At 37.9% G+C, this 24,472-nt stretch overlaps 1 protein-coding gene across 11 annotated transcripts in view; it reads right to left on the reverse strand.

Moving 5' to 3' along the window:
- Positions 1 to 236: 236 nt before the first annotated feature.
- The window catches only part of LOC131684260 (protein obstructor-E-like), a 107,233-nt gene continuing 82,997 nt past the window's right edge, over positions 237 to 24,472 (reverse strand). For all 11 annotated transcript variants that reach the window (XM_058966966.1, XM_058966964.1, XM_058966967.1 and 8 more), the window contains exons 3-6: positions 6,458 to 6,682; positions 1,149 to 1,337; positions 861 to 1,072; positions 237 to 720 (exon numbers count right to left, since the gene is read on the reverse strand). In XM_058966966.1, the coding sequence (XP_058822949.1) occupies positions 649 to 720; positions 861 to 1,072; positions 1,149 to 1,337; positions 6,458 to 6,682 (698 nt within the window). In that variant the 3' untranslated portion in view covers positions 237 to 648. The remainder of the gene's footprint in view (positions 721 to 860; positions 1,073 to 1,148; positions 1,338 to 6,457; positions 6,683 to 24,472) is intronic.

The raw sequence follows: 24,472 nt of genomic DNA on the forward strand, positions 1-24,472 counted from the left end.
TCGTCTGGGGGAATCAACCGACACCATCTCCGTCAGCATCCTTTTGCTGGAAAGTCATAAAACTGTCATATTACAGAAGATATTAAATCGTTCAAGTTGTCACATTAGGAAAACTTTTCTCCCTCCACCCCTCCCCAAATAGTAGCGGCAAAGTCTGGAGGTTTTCTGTAACACTAGCAATACAAGCAGAAGGCAGCAGAGTTTTTATTATTATAATACTTTATTTATCTTTCGCTATTTACGCTCTCTTTCTCTTCTTTCTGGTTTTAAATAAAAAAGCACAATAAAAACGAGTGGAAAATAATATAATATTATAAACATTATTTTCAATTAAAAATATTATTTATGTACAAAACTTATCAGGCTTTCTTCCGCGCTTTTGGGTTTGTCTTTTTAGTCTGATGGTGAGGTCTGCGGCTGGAACGCATTGCTTCGTTGAACGTAGATTTGTTTTGCCGTGGTTCAACGTGGCCGAGCCGACCACTTTTCGTAATGAAATGTCAAGTTTGATATAAATTTCTGCTGCACTAGCGCCGTAGTGGACTTCCATTGGTTACACACTACACGTGGTAGGGGTTCAATCTAAAAGTTGTTGAGTAGGGAAATCCTTCGCAAACGAACGGCGCCCCGACTGTCATTATCACGAGTTTAGTTTTTGTTCCGTCCTCCGCTGGGCTTACCCTGAATGGTACCGGGTGGTAGATTCGAAATGGCATTACCCTGTCGGTATCCAGGTCGGTGGATGTTGTTTTTTGGTGGTTGCAAAAATGGAAATGGGAATCATAATCAACATTAATGGTCAAAAATAAGTTTCCATTAAGTCGCGCACCAATGAATGGGCTGCGTTTGCATCACTTTACCTTTCCCTGTTCCAAATCGGTCTCCAGTGGCAGTGGGGTGGTTGGAATATCACAGTCCTCCGTCGGTGGAACGACGCAGCGTAGACTTCTCCGGTCAAACACAAGCATTGCTGGGCACCGCTGAAGCCGTGGGTAACCTCCCTGGCACTGCCAGTAACGGTTACAGGACTTTCCTAGCGGAACATTCCCATTAGCATCGTCATTGCAGAGAGCTACAATGGAATGGAGTAAGTAGAGCAAAAAATGAGAACTAAAAAAGAAATCAAACAAATTGTCATGGGTATTTACGGTGCTTCTGACATCCTTCAACATTCTCCGGCCAGTCGCAGCTGTGGGCATTCTCATTGTACAGCAGTCCACCGATGCAGAGCTGTTCGGTTGCCGTCCCGTTCCAGCACGTCCAGTAGCGAGTGCAGGACGTTTCGTGTCCAAAGATACCGTACAGCCAGTCACAGTGCTCCGTCGAGACGGGTCCATCTGCGGGAGAAGTGATAGGGTAATTTTTTGTTTTACACATATCGTACGCGGTATAATTTCCAGCAATTAATATACGGGTGTTTAGCCCTTTGTCATCCCATCTCTGTTTTCGTCCCGTCGATTTTTTTGTAATTAGAGCGGCGTTTAGAACGGATATTCGGGCGCTCGATTCTATTTTTTTCCCCAAACACAAGTATTTCACATTTTTCAAGTTGGTTTTATTTTATGTTGGTTCTTAGAAACAAAACTAATGTATTTACACTGATTTAAGCGAAATCAATCGAATGTAGATTAAGCAATCAATTGAAAATTAGGTGGTATGCCCCTTAGGTTTGAAAGGAGCAAGTTGCCCTTGTTGTCTGTTTCCAATAATGACACACAAGTTAAGTATCATTATAATATTAAACTTCCCTTTTTTTACTTTTTAATTTCGACTATGTCGATTCTCACGGTGAAGTTGAACAAGTCTGTCTATGCCAAGCGACATACTGGTGAACTCGTGTGATTCGTAGTTATGCTGCCTAAGCTCGACCCTCATCAGCAGAAGACAAAAGTTAAGCCAATCAGATATTAAGCCTGTTCTAATGACCCTGCCACTTCTAGTATTCCGATATGTATACTTCACATCCTTACTCTCACTTGAGTACTATGGCTCTAATTTTCATAACTTTCCCTACCCAGTAATATCTAGCTAATTGAATTTCGTCAAAATGTAAAAAAACACTTCTCTTTCTTGTCTATAATACTGGCTTGCACTGGGCAATAGGCCCGTGCAAAAATGACTTCCCCTGACAAGGGCTAACCTCGAGGAGAGATAGAAGTCGAAACAAAATTGACTCCCCGGCTCAAGGTATATCCACGCTCGGCCACTGAGGCTTACGTGATCTTCTTCTGGGCCAAAGACAAAAAGTGTTTGAATCTATTGCAGATTTCTCGAGTTCTGAAGAAAAGGTATTCGGCTGTGACAGAAATATCGAAAATTCATCCTGATAAACTTCGGGTGGTGGTAAATAGTTTAAATCAGCAAAACAATATTGATAGCTGCCCTTGTCGAAGGTATACAGAGTATATATACCACCAAACAAGGTAGAAGTCTGCGGAGTCGTTTCCGATTCAAGTCTAAATTGATAGGATCTGCTAACACATGGGGTTGCCTTTTTAAAGACCCTATGTTTCAGCTAGTAACGATAACGGAGTGCAAACGTTTGCATTTAGCATCAGTCGCAGCTGACGGAAAAAGAACATATGCCACATCAGACTTCTATCAGGTGAACTTCGCCGGGTCTGGCCTACCTAACTACCTCCTCTGTGACATGGTTCGTCTATCTGTTCGTCTGCATATAAACAGCATGAGGAAAATCTTAAGCGTTCCCTTCAGGGAAGTTCTAAGCGATTTTTTGCAGAAATGCTAAAGATAATTATGACACCGGCCTCTACAAACATCTGTACTAATTTGTCTACTGACAAAAGCAACTGTGATGAACCCCAAGGAAATCTTTTGATATGCCTAGAAGCAATAGAAAAGGAGGAACATTTCTTCTCCCTACCTTCGTTGTAAAGGTCAGAGGGTGTCTCTTTAAGATCCCCCCAAAAAACTACTCGAGAAAGCACTGGTGCAAAACCGAAGTAATTTACTCCCGGTCTCAGAAACTCAAAAAAGGAGTTCACAACACTTCCAGGGACGTTAAAAACCCCAAGTGTTCGCATATATCAAGCAGAGAAATAAACCAGCGCTAGCTTAAAGAATTTCTCTGACATTGTGGACTGTATTTTGACAACATTAAATATATCTGACCCTCTTAAAAAAATCTTGATAAGCTTTCTCCCCACAGTAAAATCATTTTTAATGCAGTTCACTACAAAATGACCCCTCCTTTCAGCGATTGTATCCTTCGAGGGCTAACTCATCAAACGAGGTCACGGATCTGATCACTGTTCTACAGTAGAATTGCAGAAGCATGATCCCGAAAATCAATTCTTTAAAAATGTTAACAAATAATTTGAAATGCGATGCATTTGTATTATGCAAAATTAAGTTAACTCCAGAAATACTTTTAAGGATGAAAAAGTGCTATCCTTTCAATAGAATCGACCTCCGCTCGATACCAAACCAGAATTAAAGGTATTGCTTCCACCTACATCCATCCTAGAGCCTCAGTTAGCCACCGGCGGCTTTGCGATATTTCAGAACTCCTCCTTGCACCGAGGCTAGTTTAGGTGACTTTAACTCCCACGGTGCGGCATGGGGCCTTCATAACGATAATCGATCTACCTCATTCCATGAGCTTTGCGATAACTTAAATGTGTCCCTCTACTCGACATGCTATAAGATTGTATGTGGAAGGTAGGCTCTGATCCCCACGATTCAAACTTCGACTAAACGCGTACCAGACGCGAACTCTCGCGGACGTCCTCCCAACCCATGGTGGGAACAAAGAGTGCTCAGACGTTTATTCAAACCGTTGGATATTCGATTTCGAACGATACACTGTTTTTCATAGTGAAGTTCTCACTTGCTCTCTTATCATATAATAATCAAGCCCCAGGACCAGACAGAATCAAATTTAGCTTGATAAAGAATCTGACAAACTCTGCCAAGAGACGCTTGTTGAATTTATTTAATTTAATAGTTTCTTGAGGTATATTGTTCCTCATGACTGGAGGCAAGTGAAGATCATCGCCATTCAAAATACCAGGAAAATCAGCCTCCGACAACAACTTGTATTGACCAATTGCAATACTGTTCTGTATCTGAAAATTGCTCGAGAAAATGATCTTGTTTTCCCTCGTCATTTGTGTCGAAGCAAATGGCTTACTGTCAGATACACAATTTGGCTTTCGCAGAGGCAAATTTCACAGAAATTCGAATGGCCTATTCTAGCAAAGAGCAGATAGCATCAGTTTCCTTCGGTATTAAGGGGGCTTTTGATTCAGTTTTTATCAAAATTCTTTCTGAGAAGCTGCACCAACATGGTCTTTCACCGACTCTAAACAACTTTTTTCTAAACTTGTCAAGCATTTTTTACATGGTGATTTGTCGGCATCACGAATGAGCTACATGGATATTGCACAGTTCTCATGTCTTAGCCCCTTCCTCAACAATTTTTACGTGAATGATATTGACGAATGTTTTGTCAATTCATGCACGCTAAGGCAGCTTGCAGATGACGGTTACAGGTCCCAAAGCTGTCGACCATTACAAAATACCTTTGGCAATTTGTCTCCTTGGGATAAAACTGAGCTAGTCGTATTATCAAGGAAGCGTGAACCAACGCAACTACAGCTTCAGTTAATAAGTCAAACTATTGCTCAGGTTTTAACTTTCAAATATCTCGGGGTCTATTTAGATTCTAAACATACCTGGGGATGTGACATTAGCTATTTGAAACGGAAGTGCCAACAAAGGATAATCTTTCCCCGTACAATAACCGAAACATGGTGGGATGCCCACCCAGGAGGTCTTATCAGGCTGCAGCAAACAACAGTATTGTCAGTGATGGAGTCCGAGAGTTTCTGTTTCCGCTCCACTTGCGAACATACATTTCGTTAAACTAGAGAGAATTCACGACTTTTGTTTGCGTATTGCTTTGGATTGCAAGCACTCGACCCGTACGATGAGTCAAGGCGTACTGGCCGGCATCCTACCGCTGAAAAATCGATTTTAGAACCTCCCATGATTGCGACATCGTGACCCCGTTAGTAATTCTAAATTTTGAGAAGCTTGTCAAGCTCAATTCCCATACCCGATTAATTATAGTTGATTACATGGCACAACATATCAATTCTTCTTTGAATTATCCCAACCGTGTCAATCTCTCTCTAGCAATAATGCTTCAACTGTATTCTTCGTCACTTTCATGAAAGATGAGTCGTCCGTAAGTGATCTCAAATGGAGAGGAATGGATGTGGGTCGGGATTTCATTCGTGTGATGTCTCAGCTCATATCAAAACACTACACGTTAGACGATCAATTACGATGTATTAGACTCGCGAATAGCGATATCTGCGCTTGTGGCGATGGTTATCACGATATCGAACACATTATCTGGGCATGCACCGTCTATTGTTCCGCCAGATCTCAGCTATTGAATTCCCTTTAGTGCCAAATAAGGCCACCCAATGTCCCGGTTTGGGATGTACTGGAAAGCCGTGATCTCCTCTATATGAGTTACAGTTTGTGTAAGCTAGATTTCTATCATTAGAAAACACGATGTTCGGAGATTAACCACGTTAGGTGATGCAAAATCATCGCTCTATCTATTATGAATACCTTTTCTCTTCGATTTATCTGAGACATCAATGCTTTTGACGTAGCCCACATAAGCAGTTTGACAGATGTGCCGAGTTGAAGCTGGTTACACTTCAAATCAACCACCCTGTAGAACGCCAATATGACTACTTAACATTAAAATGAATGGAAATATTAATTATGGTTATGTGAGTGTCTAACTGGTACCAATTTAGTGCTAGTTTAGATTTTTCGTCTAACTGGCCCCAATCATTACAGTAAGAGCAGAGTTGTCAAACAAACAAAAACGAGCATTTCATTTTAGGAAATATTGTCGCACTTTCTCAGAAAAACTTTTGAATGTAACACGTCGAATGGGAGTGGACTTTGAAGTATGAATTTGTACAATGGCCACATAACGGTGCCAGATCGTAAAGTCGTACCTCGATTTACCCATCGTTCATATACACGAGGGTCATAATGTTGTTACACACAACCGCATCTAAGCTTCCCTTCCTGTTAAGACTCAATAAAATGGCTTTTTTTGAAAAATGCAAAATTGTTTCATTATAAACATTCTTACATGGTAAGAGATAAAATTCAATTCAATTATAATAAAGTAATCATAAATACAACACTGGTTCTAGTTGAAGCTAGTCAAAAAATAACCTATGTAAACATATCTCACAACATATTTTGCGTACATTAACATTTTGAGATAAGAGGGCTTGGAATGTGCCCAATTAAAATGTGCATGATATATTTATTTTCGCCCTTATTTTAATAAAATAAATACATTATCAAGGGCTGATTGTACCGATCATCTAGAAATATTAATCATCCATATCACCTAGACCGTTGGAAATGCATTATTCCTCCCAATTCTACTTACTTGCCAACTGTTTCCCGTCACAATAATCCGACCGCCACGGATAGTCACAGCCTTCCGTTACACCACGATGCTTCCCGGCAAACACCAGCCCATTGGGACAATCGTATAACTCCGGCTGATTGTTGACACACTCCCAGTACCGATCACAATATGTCACGTCCCCAACCACCTTCGATTTGGTTTTACACGGTTCCTCCTGGTCTTGTCGCTGTGCCGCGCTGAAACCTGCCAAGTCAAATAGAGAGAGAGAGAAGAACACACACAAACATAAAACTATAGTTTACGAACATGGTCTGGTTTGGTGGGTTAGAATGGCTTGTGAGAGGCACGGTACTATATGTAGTATCACTAATTAACGCTGACATCCCGAGTAGGATGAGCCACCGAGTAAAGTTGTTGTGAGTTTAATTAAGCAATCAAGTGTTATGCTATATTTCACCCTAAGGAGGAAAATTTGAATGAATCAAGTGTTGTTTGCCAAGTAACCCGTAGTGGTGTGGTACTGGTGTGTGCGATTGATTCGATCCTACGCTTCTAAAGAATCACTTATCGGAAGTTGGTACCCAAATGGTACAGGATGAACTCTGTCGGGGGTACTCATTTTCTATCAGACGAAAAATCATCAAATCAAAATATATTTTCAATCCTATTAATTTGGATACCCTTGTTTTATACATCATTCAATAATTTGAAGCAACTAAGTAACGTAATGGAAATAAATTCATTAATCAGACAATCGTCCGGGGATAAAAATTATTTGAAAAAAAATAATTATGGTGACATAAAGGCTGTCACGCTAGTTCACAAATTTGACCATATTTAGAAGCTAGCGAGTCTTTAAGAATATGCGGCTGCCGGGGAGCCATTACCGCGACTTTCGAGGGTATTCGCTATGAAATGTTAAATGTTCGCTCTCCAAAACCGCTTCACTAACGCCAGAATAAAAGCATAGTAGTCACTAATTCTTTTTTGTTATGTTTTAAAAATCCTCAGCAACAATATACTGCATCCCTGCAGTAACTTTCCAAATGATTACCTAGAGATCAAAGCAAGCCAACGAGAATCCTGGTTGTGATAAAACATTGCCACCGTCTCGGTTAGCTGCCCTACGCCAAGGTGATGACGATGTTCTCCGATCTGCTAAACGTTGTTACCATCCGCGCGCGGTCTCTAGCAAAATATCAAATGACAAAGTTGAGTGCTCTTTGAACAAAACCACTTGACTGTAAATGCAAATGAACATCGTATCAGCATCCCCGTCTGCTCTCCGGAATATCGTGGGGCCCCAGCAGCTCCAAAGTTAGTTACACTGCAGCACTTCAGAGGCTACCGGCTCAGTGGAAAATTGGTATTGGAGCGTAAAAAAATTATTCCCATCTACGCTGGAACGGTGATGATCGTCGCCAAGGCACGAAGTTTTAATTATATTCCGTGTAATTGAATACACTTAACGTCGTTTAAAAGTTTTCCATTGATCTGCACGCCAAAATCGGCGAGAAATTAATCTGTTGCTAGGCCATTCTCCGGAATGCAAAATATTTAAGTGGAACAGTGTTAGGCTGCCTTTTTCTAAAACAAGATATAAATCACTGTCAAAGATCCTTAATCCTAAATCGTTTTACCATTGACTGCATATTGCACCACTTATTATTTAATCTTTTTAAAGAAGCTCATAAGAAGAATGTTCCAATGACCTCACCTTTTAAAATTAGAGAAACCAAGTACTCCGTAGTTTAAACGTCCTCCGTATCTCAAGTACCACTCGAAAAAATCCAAATTGTCGGTCCCCAACATGAACTGGCCTGGAATCTAGTTATGATGCCATGATATAATAAACCAGATGTCACGTTTTATGTTACGATCAGCAAATGGCTATCGATCAGAAGAACCGGTCCAACTGAGTCAACAACCGTCTTGTTTTCTAGCGCAGCTGATTCAATGATGAAAGTGAAAGTAGGTACAATCAACTTTAGTTTGATCAACAGGTATACCTGCTACATAATCAAATCAAAACAATTGATGCACCGCATTCTCGAATATTCATTTTCACCCTTACCTACGCCCTAAACGTTACTGCAGAACATCACACACTCAATTTCCACGAGGGCGCTAATTTATTCTGTCTCGGTGGTTTTACGATTACTCACTGTAAATATCTCACGCGAACCATGATAATGTGCGCATTCATTCAAATTTGAAATTAGCATGAATTTGTTTATGATTATACACATTTGCGTGTGGTGGTAATATCCCACCATCCGTATGCACCTGAGCCGTTCCGTCGTGAAATCGCGGCTGGTGGGTTGTGGCCAATAAACGAGCATAAAATGAAATTATTCCAACAGCAGCGAGTGGCACTGCATTTCAAACGGTGGCGATTACTTTCAACCGTGAACTTGAACGAGCTTTCAGACGAGTGAATGACTTTCTGCCGTAGGTACCGCGCCAGTAATTATGGTGATGATTATTATGTTTTCAGCCTAATAGCCCAGCGACTGTAAGTGTGGTATGTTATCGTCATCACTGAGCATGTAAACAGTTGGTCAAATAATAAAATCTCAAAATAAGTTGAAAGGATAATTCATGAAGAATGAATTAATAAAGAAGCATGGCGTTCTACACAGAAAAAAATATTTTGTAATTTTAAGTTTATTTCCATGCACATATTTGGAGCATGAATATAAATGTAACATTAAGTTCCACCACAAATACACACGACTTGTCGTGCTTTCTTCAACGAATTTTTTTATAATTTTACATGTGGATTGAAAATTACAGTTCGTTTAAACGGAAAACCAATGCACTTCAATGTATTTTTACTCGAATACTGCTGTAAAATGAATGACATGTAATATTACACGAATGAAAGTGTAAAATTTTATGCTGTTTGATGCTCCAATTGATTTTAACGTAATTTTCAATCAAATTTTGGATTCAATCGTTGTATGTTTACATTCGTATTGATTTACATGTCGTTTAAATTTCATTATTTTTTGGTGTGTATGATTCCTTTTCTTTTATTTCATTCAGTAGGGAAACGCATAACGTAGTGAATCTTCTTTCAAAATCTATCTCCATCAGGTGTAAAACCATCAGGAAACATAAAAAATTACACCAGACCAACAGATGACTTCCGGAACCAGAAACGATTTCCTTCGATTTTGCACCACTACTTTCTCGGGATAATTTTTTGGAGGACTTTGAAGAGACACCTTCTGGCCTTTACAACGCAACTTATGAGAAGAAATATTACTCATCTTTCTATTGTTTCTAAGCATAGCAAAAGATCATCAGTAGACAAATTAGTGCAGATATTCGTCGTGGCCGGTAGAGTAGCTCTCTGCAAAGATGTTAGAGTGTCTCCGAAAAGAACGCTTTCGTTTTTCCTCAAACTATTCATACGCGGAGCATGCCAAGAGATCATGTGGACAAACCCCCCTCTAGAGACATTTTTCAACATCCCTTCAGCGGGAATCATCCCCATAGTTCCCACCGGATTTCTCACAACGAACCGTAACCTTAAACAATTAATGCAGTTCAGGACCAGCAGCACAAAAAAGTGAACAGAGAGACGAGCCTTGTCGCAGAAGATATACTTAGGTAAAGTAGACCCGGTGAAGGTCACCCGATATGAATCTGACATAAGTTCTCTTCTCGCACGATGCGACTGATGATGAATGCAATTGTTTGCAGTCCAGTATCTTCACTGGTCTGATCTATGGGGTCAATAAAACAGTAGTTTTTTCAATACCGTATTGCATTGTATCAACTTACCCTGATGTGTTTTATACAGATCAGATAACCTGCAAATCGTAACGCAACTTATTACTTCATTAGTTAGGATTTGTATCCTTCACACACAGAGTGGTTTCGCAAAAAAAAATTTTAGTGAGAAATATTGGGGTTTACCAATTTTGATGTATCCTTGTATTTCAATTAATTTCAATGAATTCTGATGAAATTGTGCCATGAAATGTAATGAAAATTCTACTCAAGTTTCTGGCGATATCATATTTCACCAGCATACTGAGAAACATACTATTCAGTTTTCTGACATTATTCTGATCAAAATTCTTATGGAGGAGAGTTCTGGGAACAGCTCCAGATAACGGTTTAACTTTTCGGCTCCGTAATATTTTGGTTTTTACCGGTTGATTTCGCGTCTACGGTGTATTCTATTCTATTCTGATTCTATTCCGAGTGCTCGGGTCGCGTCCGTGTCACCTGTAGCAAGTCGTCACTATTGTGCTATCTTATGACAAGCGCCATTTAGCACATTTCGAGAAAAACGATTTTTAAAATTTGGCATTGAATCACGGTGTTCCTAAAACCGTTATTAACAAAAAAATTACCATAAATTTGTCATACGGCATTCGAAAGATACAGTATCCAAGCATCTTCTCAGTGAATTTCAAAATGATCCATCGAGGGATTCGAGAGAAATTGCAATTTGAAGTTTTATGACACGTTTCATAAGGCTACCAGCAAACACCCACGGGTTTGGTCCTATCTCTACAAACAAAATTTTTTTTGTCTACTTATTTAGTACATGGCATTCGAAAGATATAGTAATCAAGTATATCTCCTGCAAGTTTTAAAATATTTCATTGACGGAATCGAAATTTATAACGGTTTGGTATGGTATGCGGTCATAGATGGGTTTTCTACCAGACTTCAAGCGTGAATCCATGTTTGTCCATTGACTATTTAGATCGTTTATACGTGCCGCGGTTTTTAAAGGAAAACCTGACCATTTAATTACATAAATATAATGTACAAAAGGTGTTATTTATATGGTACACTGAAAAAATATGAAAATAGGGTTGTCTACCAAACGTTAAATATAATGTGTAAATTAAAAAAATGGATAAAAGTCGGAATGTTTACTTCAAAAGGCCATATTTCAATGGTTTGTTGACCGATTCTAATTATTTTTTCATTATTGAACAAGTAGACGTTTCATCGTTAATTTTAATTAGGAAGAATATAAAACAGAGAGATAGGACCAAACCCGTGGGTGTTTGCTGGTAGCCTTATGAAACGTGTCATAAAACTTCAAATTGCAATTTCTCTCGAATCCCTCGATGGATCATTTTGAAATTCACTGAGAAGATGCTTGGATACTGTATCTTTCGAATGCCGTATGGCAAATTTATGGTCATTTTTTTTGTTAATAACGGTTTTAGGAACACCGTGTGAAACTTATAAATGGTAGAAACAATTCAATGAAGACAATTGATGCTTCTATCTATTCTGTATTAATTTCTCAAATATTACGAAGATCGGTTGACTATGTTGCGAGTTTTTACTATAAATGTAAACAAAAATCGCACTCACACGTGTCATAGGTGTGTATTGATGACAAAATTTGCATGGCGTGTCATAATCGAGCATGAAAAATTTTCCATAGAAAAAAAGGCATCAATTATTAACTTTTATTCATATCTTTGGCTTTATTTGGTCTATAAACAATCGGTGAGATGGATTTTGAAGGAAATTTGTCAGGGAATCTAGAAAAATAGTTATTTTTGATTACAGTGTTGCCAAATATGCTATATTTCCAGTGTAAATCTAAAACTCCATTGTTCTCGCACTTCGTGCATTTTTGCTTTGTAAATTATTATGCCATTGTGTTTCTCAGATAGTTTTACACATAAAACATCTTATGCAGCACGATAATTTAAGCCAATCCCCAGACACAGTCAATTGAAGCATTACTCAACACGTTTCTCGCTATATCTCAGTAACCAAGCAGAATGCCAAAATTATGAAAACGTCACTTTCGACAAGTAATGTGGCATATCTAACTCAGTTTACCCCAAAATGGCGTTTGTCATAAGATACACAACAGCGACGAAGTGAAGTTCGAACACTCCGATTCTGTAATTGAGGAAAATATAGTTTTCCAACGTCTGGTTTCGACGGTGAATTCGATCACGTCGGCTTGTCAAAAGGTGTTGTGTTTTTCGTTTATGTGTTGGTGTAAAATTAGTGTAGGCGACATACACAATCAAAGGAAGTATCCTTTTATTCCATTTCATTTCATTTTATTTTATCGTATACTAAGGGCGCTCGAAAGAGTTACAAGTGCTTCCAAACCAAGTTTGCAAAAATGTGCCCTCGATTCAGTTTTCGTGTATTATTCATAGTGACCCGTTTTTATCAGCCCCTAATTTTGTCAGCATTTCGACCCGATTTCGTTAACCAGCCAGGTTTATGAGACTATGTATATGGAATGATGTTGAATATTTTAACAGCTTCGGTTTATAAAAGAAAATAAATAGATATGTTTTGTCATTGCCTTCATTTTGTCAACCAAAGATACACCAAAGGGACTGATAAAAAGGGTCTTGAATGTATTCCGACTACGTAGTGAAATCTCCACCAAAATTATAGTATCAGAAGCGGAGATTGTTTTTTTCTAACAAAATTCTCTATATCTGTGTACACAATCAAGTATTAAAAGTGAAAAATCTGTAGAAATACAGGTTATTGTGCATTTTGGCAACCATTGCACAGTGGTCCCAAAGAGCAAAAAAGGGTTTTTTAGATTGCGTCAAAACTCTTTAGCAATGTGATGTCTTTGAGAGTTTCTTGGAATAGAACTCTCCTTCTTTCCGTCTTATCAAATTGATGATTAATCCCTTCAGTAGTGAGTTGCGAAATTTTAATAATTCAGATAGACAAATACTTACTTCGGCAAAGTTGTGGAGAAACTCGTTGCAAATATTTTTTCCTAAAGACTCGAACTCTCTAGCTTTTAAGTTTTTTGAAATATAGGGCATTATTTGTGAAATGCCCCTTAAAAACAGTTTTACATTTCTTACAAAAGAAATGTATAGGATTCGCTCAAACTTTGAAAACTTTTTCCGTGGCCCGGAGGGCCGAGTCTCATATACCAATCGACTCAGCTCGACAAATTGGGACAATGTCTATATATGTGTGTGTATGTATGTATGTGCACTAATGTGATGTAATTATCTCAGCAACAGCTGAACCGATCTTAACGAGATTAATTTAAAAGAAAGACCTAACGTTGCCATTTGACACTATTATTTTTGTTTTTCGATATGTTGTTTACTTTCTGAGATATGAATGATTTTGTCAAAACACAAAGGGTTTAAAGCAAATAACTTTCGAACAAAGCAATGCAGTCATATGCAGTCATGTGCACATAACTAGAAAGGTTGTAAAAATACCTTTCGAACAAGCTTCATATGGTCAAAATCCGTTCACGAACGGAGGAGGTATTAAACATTTTGCATTTTTATTCCTCGCTTACCAATTTCCACTAACTAAAAATGAGATCGTTACATACAGAGTATTACTTTGCGGGTGTTTTAGGGGCAAAACTAAACCGATTTGTAAATTTACTTAATAATAAATTAACTATTTCTCAAAAAATATTTCAAATTGGGTAATATGGTTGTTTGAAGACAAATATGTTGAAAAGAGACATCCCACGTGCACTTTTTTAAACTTTTCGTATCTCTACTGAATTTTGAATGAAACATATGCTCAAATGTGTATATTGAAAATCGAGAACACCTAGTTTAGGTTGATATTATTGAAAATGCAGCTTCATTGTATTGGAACGCACGATCAAATTCCAAAAAAATCCACAATCCATTAGAGCCGGGAAAAATTGCGCCCAAAGACCCCTGAACTATCGAACTATACTTGCATTCCAGTAAAAGGATGCTTTCAACTTATAGCGATTGTTTCAATTGCCAAATTTGCCTTATGCTCAGAACGTTTCAATTGAAGCTTTAATGTCAGAATATTTTAAATATATGATCATTTCATTTTAATATTTTTTTTTTCATTTAGCATTCTTTTTATTCATTTTGTTTATTTGACCTCATTTTATCTATTGTATTCATTTCATTCTTTGTATGCATTCCGATCAGCTTATAATCTCATGCATCTTATTCGTATCGTTCATTTAATTTATTTTATTCACTTTTTCGTGTAGTGCAATTTTATATTATTTTTAGGGTTTACACATTTTATTCTTTTGAATAATCTGACTTTGTTCAGTCATTCATTTTATTAATTTCGTCTAGAACATCTAGACACAAATTAATTTATTGTATTAATTCTATTTCTTTCTAATATCGCTGACTTTTTCATTTCAATCATTTTATTGTTTAAAAGCAAACAAAATGATAAAATATATAGAAAGAAAACATTTTTATTCTTTTTATCACTTCCTTCATTTCTTATTATTTACCCTCTACACACCCTGTTATTTATGAACAACCACGTTTTCAAACAGCTATAACTTTGGGGTTAGACAAGTTTACTCACAAAAAAGTAAAACTAATAATTGTGACTGTCATCGTTAATTTGAGCGCTAATAGTTACAAGAAATATCCATAGTAATGAAGTAATTGCAATTGTTCTGATTGGATTTCATTGGAGCAGTGCTGCCAGAGACATTTTCAATTATCGGGGAAAAATTATATTTTGATATTGTTAAAAACTGATAAATTGTATCAATGTAGACTGCTTTCGGCTATCTTCTTTGCCATATCGAACTATTGAAAACTTTGCAGGAGATGTGTATTAAGAATCGGTATGTAAAATTTGAGCTGCTTTTCACACTGCTAGATAAGCATCTATCTTGATCGATACATGTTTTTCGTGTTTCTTTACTCTAACATTTTTAAGAAAAACTGATTTGGAACCACAGAATATTAGGTGTGAAAAGGTTAATTTTATCCGCATTATTCATATTATTTATCTTATTAATTTAATTTTTTTATGTCATTCATATTATTTATTTCATTTATTTTAATCATTTTATTGTATTGTTGATTTTTCACAGTTCATATATTTTATTCAGTTTCTTTACGTCAAAACAAGGAATGTATTCTTCATTTTATTAATTCGGTTTAATTAGTTTTTTTTATTCTTGGATGATAGTTTGTTAGCTTGAAACAATTTAATTTACTCTCTTCATTTCATCACTTTTTAAATATTTCCTAATTTTCATTTGAGCTAATTTGCTTTATTTTATTATTTTATTTATTTTAATCATTCTATTCATTTTATGGATAACTTTTTTTTGCTTCACAATTATTTTTAATTTTTATTTATTTTATTATTTTTCTTTTATTTAATCTGTTTATTCAAAGTGTTATTCGTGCATGACTCGAAACTGTGCTTATTTCACATCTAGTTGCTTGCCAACTTTGCGTGTGTTCGGCAAACTAATGTATAATACAACAGTGATATGTGTAAGAAATGTCTCATCTCACTAATAGGTGGATTAAATCGGTTTTTTCATCATAAGTTTTCTTCTAATTTTTTTATTGCATGTTGTTTGGACTGTTGAACTGCATTATTTTGCCAAAGACGGAAACTTGCTATCGCTAGTATGTCACAATCACCAGTCTTTCCAACAATGAAACGAATGCCGAAAAGGACGGATACACAATAGCGAGCAAAAAAATAAGAAACAAACAAGGACATTCGACCATGAATAGCAATAAAGCAACACCGACGACGAATGTAAACGACCACGCGAAAGAGTGATCCCCAGTTCTCTGCAGCGAACAACGCAGCTTCACCGCCAAGAAAGAAGATCTAAACACCCAGCAGCAAAATGCGTGAATAAGACCCGACGACGGTTTTGACCCACGTATAAGACCCACGACTTCGTTATGCTCACGCAATGAAGCGTGTTAAAAAAACACAAAAAAAATCTACTTGCATAACCATCCCATGCCAACTGATTGAGACACAAAATACAGCTAGTTGAATCAAATCAGTTTTTTGATTTCCAAACTGCGTTTATGCAATTCAGTGAATCATTCTGAATAGTTTTCATTTATAGTCTTTATATTAAATTAGGTTTGCACAGCAAAATCAGCAAATTTCAGTTATGGTTATCCAAATGTCAAACAAAATTTCCATTCTTGCTTTAAAAATATTGAAATGAAATTTGTGAAACTGATTTCAAATAAATGTACTGCATTCATTCATCTCATTTTCACCACGTCAATATAAAACTCATCTTAGTCACGTCTCAAGTTACGAGCCAATTACACAAAGAAATTTTAGATTACACAACCTGCAATAACGGGTGCAAAGTTTGCCCCCCCCCCGGGACAGAAGGGTTAACCTCTGTCGCCAAGCAAGACAAAACTGCACAAGACCACGGTCGAGCGAAGTCATCCTAACTCATCCAGATAATCACCTTAATTTCAATTTTCCCCGGCAAACCGGGACGAACAAGGTAGGTACACTCATCGTTCAGTCTCAATGACCTCCGAGAGTGTCCTATCGCAAACCCTTACTTATAATTATCTCCGGTGTTCACTACGGTTGGAGTGAAGGACTAGCTGAACTCGATTATAACAAATCTGCACTATACAGGGACAAAGTTGCACCGCAGTCCGGCGGATAAGCATGAGGAAGACGTTTGTGTGTGAAGCATTTCAGTATGTAGCGGATTTACTTTCAACTTTTACAAAGAACTACGTTGAATAAATATTATGTAAGTTCGTTAAATTAGGGGACAAATTATTTTGTCACGTGATTCAATAATTTTAGTAATCCGCTTTATGAAAGAAATAATTCATCGAATAACAGTGTCGATGGAGAAGAATCTATCTGCATCTTTCTAAATAATATTTCTCCGCTTCACGTTTGTGTCATATTGCCACCTATTACCTACGATCAGCCAGGGACCCATTAGATTCCTTCGTTCGACCCAACTCTCTTTAACTAGGACATTTCGCTTCCGCGCACGGTGTCGCACAATTCCGCTGTAAAATTTAATTTTCTTAATTTTTATTGATGCCTTGGGTATTAGATTTAATTACAAGACACGGTGGCCTTCCTTAATGGCGATCCTGCCATTTCAGTTCCGTTGCGCTTTTCTTCTCCTGTGATTCTCAGCCAGCGATAGCCTCATTAGGACTGAAATGATGATATCCCTTTGCAACTCTGGTTCTACCAATGACTGTGGCGGTAGGAATCGTACCTGACTCCAGGCATGGCTCGTTTGAAGCAGCGTGTGCCAGTTGCAGGATAGGTGGAAAATGGCGGGACGATTTAAATTGTGCCTCCTGAGACATTGTTACCGTTTGTAAACTTAGTGCAGCACTTGTCTTGGGACTGCAACTCGGCAGAAGACATTCAGTCATATTTCTGAACGGGTCAAACGGCTTCCACGGTGACTCAACATAATACTAATGCAGCGAGTTCGTAATGGGTTAAACGAGCGTGAATATTTATAATTTAATCACGTGTTACTTTTACTGGTGGTGGCGCATCTAATGGACGCCCTTCTGTACACTTGTACATTACCGAATCAGAACGGTATGGCAGAAAGCTACCAAAATTATATCTCATGTTGACATTAATACTCACTTTGTTATTTATATGATTTTACGATCAAAAAAGCTGATATCAAAATTATATCTCTTGCTGATATTATTGGGTTAGGTGCTGCGCCCTTCAGGCACAAATTTGTTTAATCTGATTTTCCCCTTAGGGAAAGATAAAGCATGCAACACATTATTTCGCTAGCCGAATTCACGTTTTGATTCACTGTTTCTCCTCAGCAAACAGAACCTCTGTACTTACAGAACGCCGCTTGCGACATGCTGTTTTAAATTTAATTTCTATCTGGCGCTAAGTCAATGACAGATACTGTTGAGACGCAATTGAAGCGCAACCTATGGCGCCTACTAAGATAAAGTTATTGTGCCCTTCACTCCCTAATTTTTTTTTAAATTTTCTCTATAGCTGGTAATAGAGCTTAGTACATAGAATTGGCTCATTAGTCTAAGTTTTGATTTTTTTAATGTGGTATCAGCAAATTTGAACGTGAATTTTTCTGGGATCTCACTCACGACAAGATTTTTACACTTTTGGATTTAATATGTATGTGGGAATAAGTCAGTGCCAGATGAGGATGAGACGAAATCGCAAGCCATTACTTACTAAATTTCTATTATCCCGGAATGGAAATGAAAATCTCAATCCGAGGTGACGATAAAAAATTTTGACCAAAACAACTGCTTTAAAGCCCACCTTTAATTGTTTATATGTTTGTCGTACAGGTCTGAACCATTACCTACCAATGCCCTCGCGTTGCGGTAGAAATAGCATAAATATTCTCGATTTGAAAGAGTTTCCCCAAATATTCATTCATCATCAAAGAAACTTTCTGTTTATGCTTCAAGCTCAAAGAACGATCCCTTTTCGCACAGGAATGCGAGGAATGTGTTGTTGCAGTCTGAAGTTTTCTTCGCTGCTGGTGCTGTCCCATCGTATAACCATCCTCTGGAAGTACCAACAGCCACGGAAGGAAAGCCGAGAAATAGCAGGGCAGAAAACATACATACCTAGCACATCACACAGTAGCTGGTAAATATTATGAGCCAAACACATAATATTGTTATTAAGTAAAAGATTTTATTATTCCTCTCTCTCATCAGGCGCACGTTGTCATGCTCAACTCATCGCATGGTGCTGCAACCTTTGTCGTGTCGTGAGTGCTTGCTGCTGGCAGAAGAAACACTGGCTAGAGGCAGAGCAGGGTGGTGTCTAATCAAAAATTTCCGAATCACGGTAACCGCAGTGGGTGGGTGCGGGCAACAGCGTGCATAGGTTGATGTCGAAAGGAACAGCAGCGCTTCACTTAATTTAGTTGACAGCAATTTGAAACGATGAGCGACAGTAGAGCAACCAGCGTGCAATCGTGCAGTTGATATTCCAATTTTTCGAGCTGTGCTAATTTATTTATGGGATTTGGGATAAGCACTGCGATATCCATTCAAATTTCGCTTATTTAGGATTAAAGAGTCGGTAATGAGAATGTTATTATTCCTCATATTAGTGGTCAACACACGCATAAATAATCATTAGCATGAGAGTATTCGGTTCAATAAACAAGTGATCCATAAACATGTACTTTTTTATTTCATTATAAATATCTGTATCGATGAGACATCGAATTAATACGTAAATATGTGCTGTGTGCAGTGTAGATTGAAATTAAAAAAAATATATAAAACGCAACCCCTTGTTGAATCATTCGTAAAACATTCGACCAAGACGCTCCAAAGTAGAAAAAATAGCATTGGATCTTCTTCAAAGGTTTTTGAGGTGGGATAGCGTGAACAGTGTTATATGATCAATTTTGATCTCAGTGGCGGATCCAGGGGGAGGGTCTTGGGGACCGGACCACCTCCCTCTCGAAATTTTTTAACTTTTTGAAACATTTTAAAATAGTTTCTATTTTAAATTCGTTCTAAACCAGATTCGACCACCAAAACTGATTTTAAATGAATGAGGTTACTACATATTACGTATTGTATAATGAACATTTCAAAATCGAAACTTCGGACCCCCTCCGAATTTTTTTCTGGATCCGCCCCTGTTTGATCTTGAACATTTCCATAACTGATCAATAAACGGGTTTTGAACATATGACATCCAACCAAACGCCTCTATCCATTAGAATTTGATGTTCGGCTGAACAATATTTGGCTAAATGGCATTTACCTAGCTTTCATGGGTCAACTCACAACTTACCCAGTCCACTGAGGTATACAAATCGGTTATAATCGATCATTTTTAATTTGACTGAATCAGGAATCAGTCAGCAATCAATAGCGAATGGCTCAAATGGCACGTTCTGAATGTTGATCGGAGATTTGTGCCTTACCCTGATTTGTCTTTTTATCATTTCCTGATGGGAAGGATTGGGGAAGTGGTAAGAGTAGGAATAAACTTTTTTACCATTGGGTAAAAATCAACCAAATTTTGCACACTTTTTCATTGATGTGTATTGTTTACATGCTGTCAAACTCAAAGTCCTATTTTTCGATTCAACGAAAATGGAGGTGAACCAACGCGAGTCGAGGGAACAAATTCTTTCCAAACACCTGGAATTTCCTGACCTGTCGCACCGGCAGTTGGAAAAAATGTTGAACATTCACCATTCAACCGTCTCCAGAGTGTTGAAGCGGTTCCAGGAGCGGTTGACGTTGGACCACGGCAAAGGAGCTGGAAGAAAACCGGGACCGGAGAACAAAAAGACGGAGGGAAAGATGAAGCGGATGATTAAAGCAAATCCCAACGTCTCAAACCGTGATTTGGCTAAAAAGATCGGCATGTCGCAGAGCTACGTCCAGAATGCAAAGAAGAGAGCTGGACTACATACATACAAAGTACAGAACTTCTCAAACCGCGATGAGCGGCAACAATCGACGGCTAAAACTCGGGCACGGAAGCTCTACGAGAAGATGCTGACAAAATATGGCTGCTGTGTGATGGACGACGAAACGTATATAAAAGCCGATTTTAAGCAAATTCCGGGGTTGGAGTTTTTCACCGGCAAGAGCAAGTTCTATGTGGACGACAAATTTAAGAAGAAGAAAATGTCGAAGTACGCCTCCAAATATCTGATTTGGCAGGCCATCTGCTCTTGCGGACTGAGGAGTGAGCCTTTCGTGACAAAGGGCACAGTAAATGGCGAGATCTACAAATCTGAGTGCCTCGAGAAGCGCCTTTTGCCGTTCTTGCAGCAGCACGACGAAGTTCCGCTATTTTGGCCAGATTTGGCATCATGCCACTATTCTAAAAGTGTCCTGGAGTGGTATGAGGCCAATTCTGTTCATTTTGTTCCAAAGGACATGAATCCGCCAAACTGTCCGGAGCTGCGCCCCGTGGAGCAGTACTGGGCAATGATAAAGCGGGAACTTCGGAAGAGGAAGAAGACAGTCAAAGACGAGAAGGACATGTTAAGAAAATGGAAAAAAAACTGAGAAACTGGTACGGACACTGTAAAGACTTTGATGGAGGGCATCAAGCGAATATGCGTTCAATTTTACACTCAAGGCTCCATCGATTAACTTTTCTTTTGATTTTTGAAGTAAATATACGTATAAAACTACCCTAAAATTTTGTTTTGATTTTAAACATTATAAGAAAATTGGCATGACATTTTCGGTGTCGCAATAATTTTGTGTTCGCCCTTTAAGGAAAATAACGACACAGAAAACATAGACAATACGGAAGTGTTATTCACTCCCAAAGAAATAAAAGTCACTTCTCGGTGAGCAGATATATCAACATCCCCGAGGGGATATTGAGATAACAGAACGACAACAAACTTGAATATATAGTGTCATTCAAATACGGCGAAAACAACAGCTTTATACTAGACTGGGTTAGGAACAACAGCATATCGCTAAGTATCAGCTCTATGTACATACGTTCATCTATGTATGAAGAACCGAAAATCCGAATACGCAATTGCATTACTGCAGAACAGTTACATATCAAATGATATGAAGTTCCGTAATCGTATTCACAAAGATTACATGAATAACACTCAGCACGCTGAATAGTAGCCATGTAATAATTGAGTTTGCAATGTCCAGTCAGTGCCCCCTTACTAGAATACTGACATTGAAAATACATATAAAATACAGCAAATTCATTGATATTTTCGGACTCACATCCGGTAGAAAAGTTTTTGTTTGAATGCAAGTTCGCAAGCTACGCCAATGGTTGGCACGTTCGGATGCAGCCCAAAAGCAGTCGCAGCGTCCGCTCTAGGCAATTCGTCCGACCATTCATTGCCAGTAATACCGGAATCCAATAGAAGGTAAATTTGCAATTTGAAAGGCAAAATTCTTCAACTTGAGTTCGACATGCGATTACTAATTGCAATCTCGAATCTATCGAACTAACCGCTTTCAGGACAGCTTGACTGTCAGAGCAAAAATAGATTCTTTTACAGCAAATTCCACGTTAAAGTGTGATTGTATCTGCTTGGAATACGGTACAGTATCTACCAAGTTAATGAGATTAGTTTGAACGCATTTCACGACAATAGACTCCAGCACCGGCTCGGCCCTCCAACATAGAACCGCTACACAGTGGTCGCAATGCTACCAAAACGTGCGTTTAATTAATTGTTCTCTAGAAGCTGATTTTAGTGATTTGGTGTGTTAGGAATACTTTTTCAGAATGGATGCCCCCTTCTTTTAATGTATACTACATTGAGATGAATCCACCTAAAAGTGAATAAGAAAATTTATTTCTACTAACTTTCGACACTTTTGACAAAGTTAAAGAAAATTCTACTACGACAAAATTTGCTAAACATGCAAACTCTCCAAAATGTAATGATGTTGAGAGAAAGCGCGTTATTTGCGGGAGGTACCCAAAATATCATTTTTCATTATAACTTTGTTCTGAGATTTTTACAATTCTTTAAATGTTTCATGATGTTGTTGGAATTGATAAATTACAGATATTTGTTGCAGACGTCAACATTTTTCATTTTTAAACTTAAGAGGTATTAAATAAAAGGGTTAAAAATATCGCCGTTTTGAGTTTAAGTTACTAAGAGATGTGGAAATATGTGGAAGACATTTCGATTGGATAAGAAAAATAGTGAAAAGTACTAAAAGAAAAAATACTACTCACAACGGGCATCCACCGGTCTGTATTTTTAAAATATTTTCCGGCAATGAATCTTTTATTGTACTTAGTAGTAAGTAGGACTTTTTGGACATAACTTTTTCGGAGACTTTTTCTATTTTCTAATGATTTTAGGAGAGTATCAAAATACACATATAAATGGAGAACCCTGAATTTCTGTTATCTCAATCTTACAAGTTAATCATAAATTAACACGATTTCGAAAGGGAATACTAAAATACACCCAAAACGTTTACTGTACTTGCAAGAGTAGGAACCGTAGCAAAAAGTATTAGATATTGTTTTCACGACAATCAGAGTTACTATTTAGAATCAGAAAAAGTATAGAAAAATACGTCGAGGACCATCAAAACCATCCTCTGACGATTTTTTTGTTAGGGGAAACTTTGCCACTGCGACCACTATACAAGTTATCTTTTGTGGCTATCCTCCGAAGATGGTTTAACTTTACTTGGATTATCATAACTTCTTCCTTCTGTTACCAAACAAGGCACCCGTATGCCAGTATTGGTCTAACAATTGTTGTGTAGAGTAGATCCACTAAATGTACTTGGGTTTGAGTGCCCAAGATTTGCCGAAAGTCTGTCTACATGGGCCGAACGCCATGCAAGCTTTCTTGATTCTGAAATTGTGAAGAATCTTAACATAAAACGGCTAAGATATAGTTCAGTGAAGCCCAGTAAGTCCAAACGGAAAATGAGTCGGAGCTCTGAATTGCTCTACTTGGGGAACATACACTAATTACATAAGACAACATGTGAGGAGAGAAGAAGTTTCAAAATATCTTACCATATCTTATAGAGGAGATCTGAAAATTATTCTTTTCATAAGAAAGAGTAACTATTTCTTATTTGTACCATGAACGTCAAATAATATGAAAACATTTTGTAAATCATGATCAGCAAAGGTCGGACCTCGAATTGAAGGGTTCTGTAGCGTCAAGCTATATTCTTGCCAACGCGAGAAGTGGCTTAAATGTCGATGGTGTTGGAGCAGATACAGCAATTTCTTAACTCTATGTGTTACACTGTTCTGTTGGAGAGACTGGAGTCTCAATGTGGCTTACAAATTCTGAAATGCTGATACCCTTCGCGTGGTTAGGCAGTGCGAAGCAACGGGTTGTGAATTTCACTTCCAAGGGAGTTTTAGAATGGAAACATCTTTTTTAACCCGAAATTCTGGTGAACACGCCTAAACAGCACTGGCATCAAGGCAAGTACTACGCGATAAAACAATTTCGGGAATAGTAAAAAACAATTTTTGAATTATGTTATGTTCAAAACTTTAAAATATTTGGAAGTTAAGCATAACTTTCTTCACAAGATCACCAAAAGGTACAGGATAATGTCTTTTTGATGGATTGTGAACGATTCGGCCATCCTCCTTTGACAAGGACTCAATGCATAGCAAAAGTAGCTAATAATCCAATGTGAATCTGGCCATTTTTTGAATATTTCCAACGGATTTGATTACACACTGAAAATATACCCGTTGAGTAATACTAGATTAAGGTCAGGTGGAACATTTGCCGGAGTTCTG

Source organism: Topomyia yanbarensis, chromosome 2 (assembly GCF_030247195.1).
Source record: "Topomyia yanbarensis strain Yona2022 chromosome 2, ASM3024719v1, whole genome shotgun sequence".
Classification (NCBI taxonomy): Eukaryota; Metazoa; Arthropoda; class Insecta; order Diptera; family Culicidae; genus Topomyia; species Topomyia yanbarensis.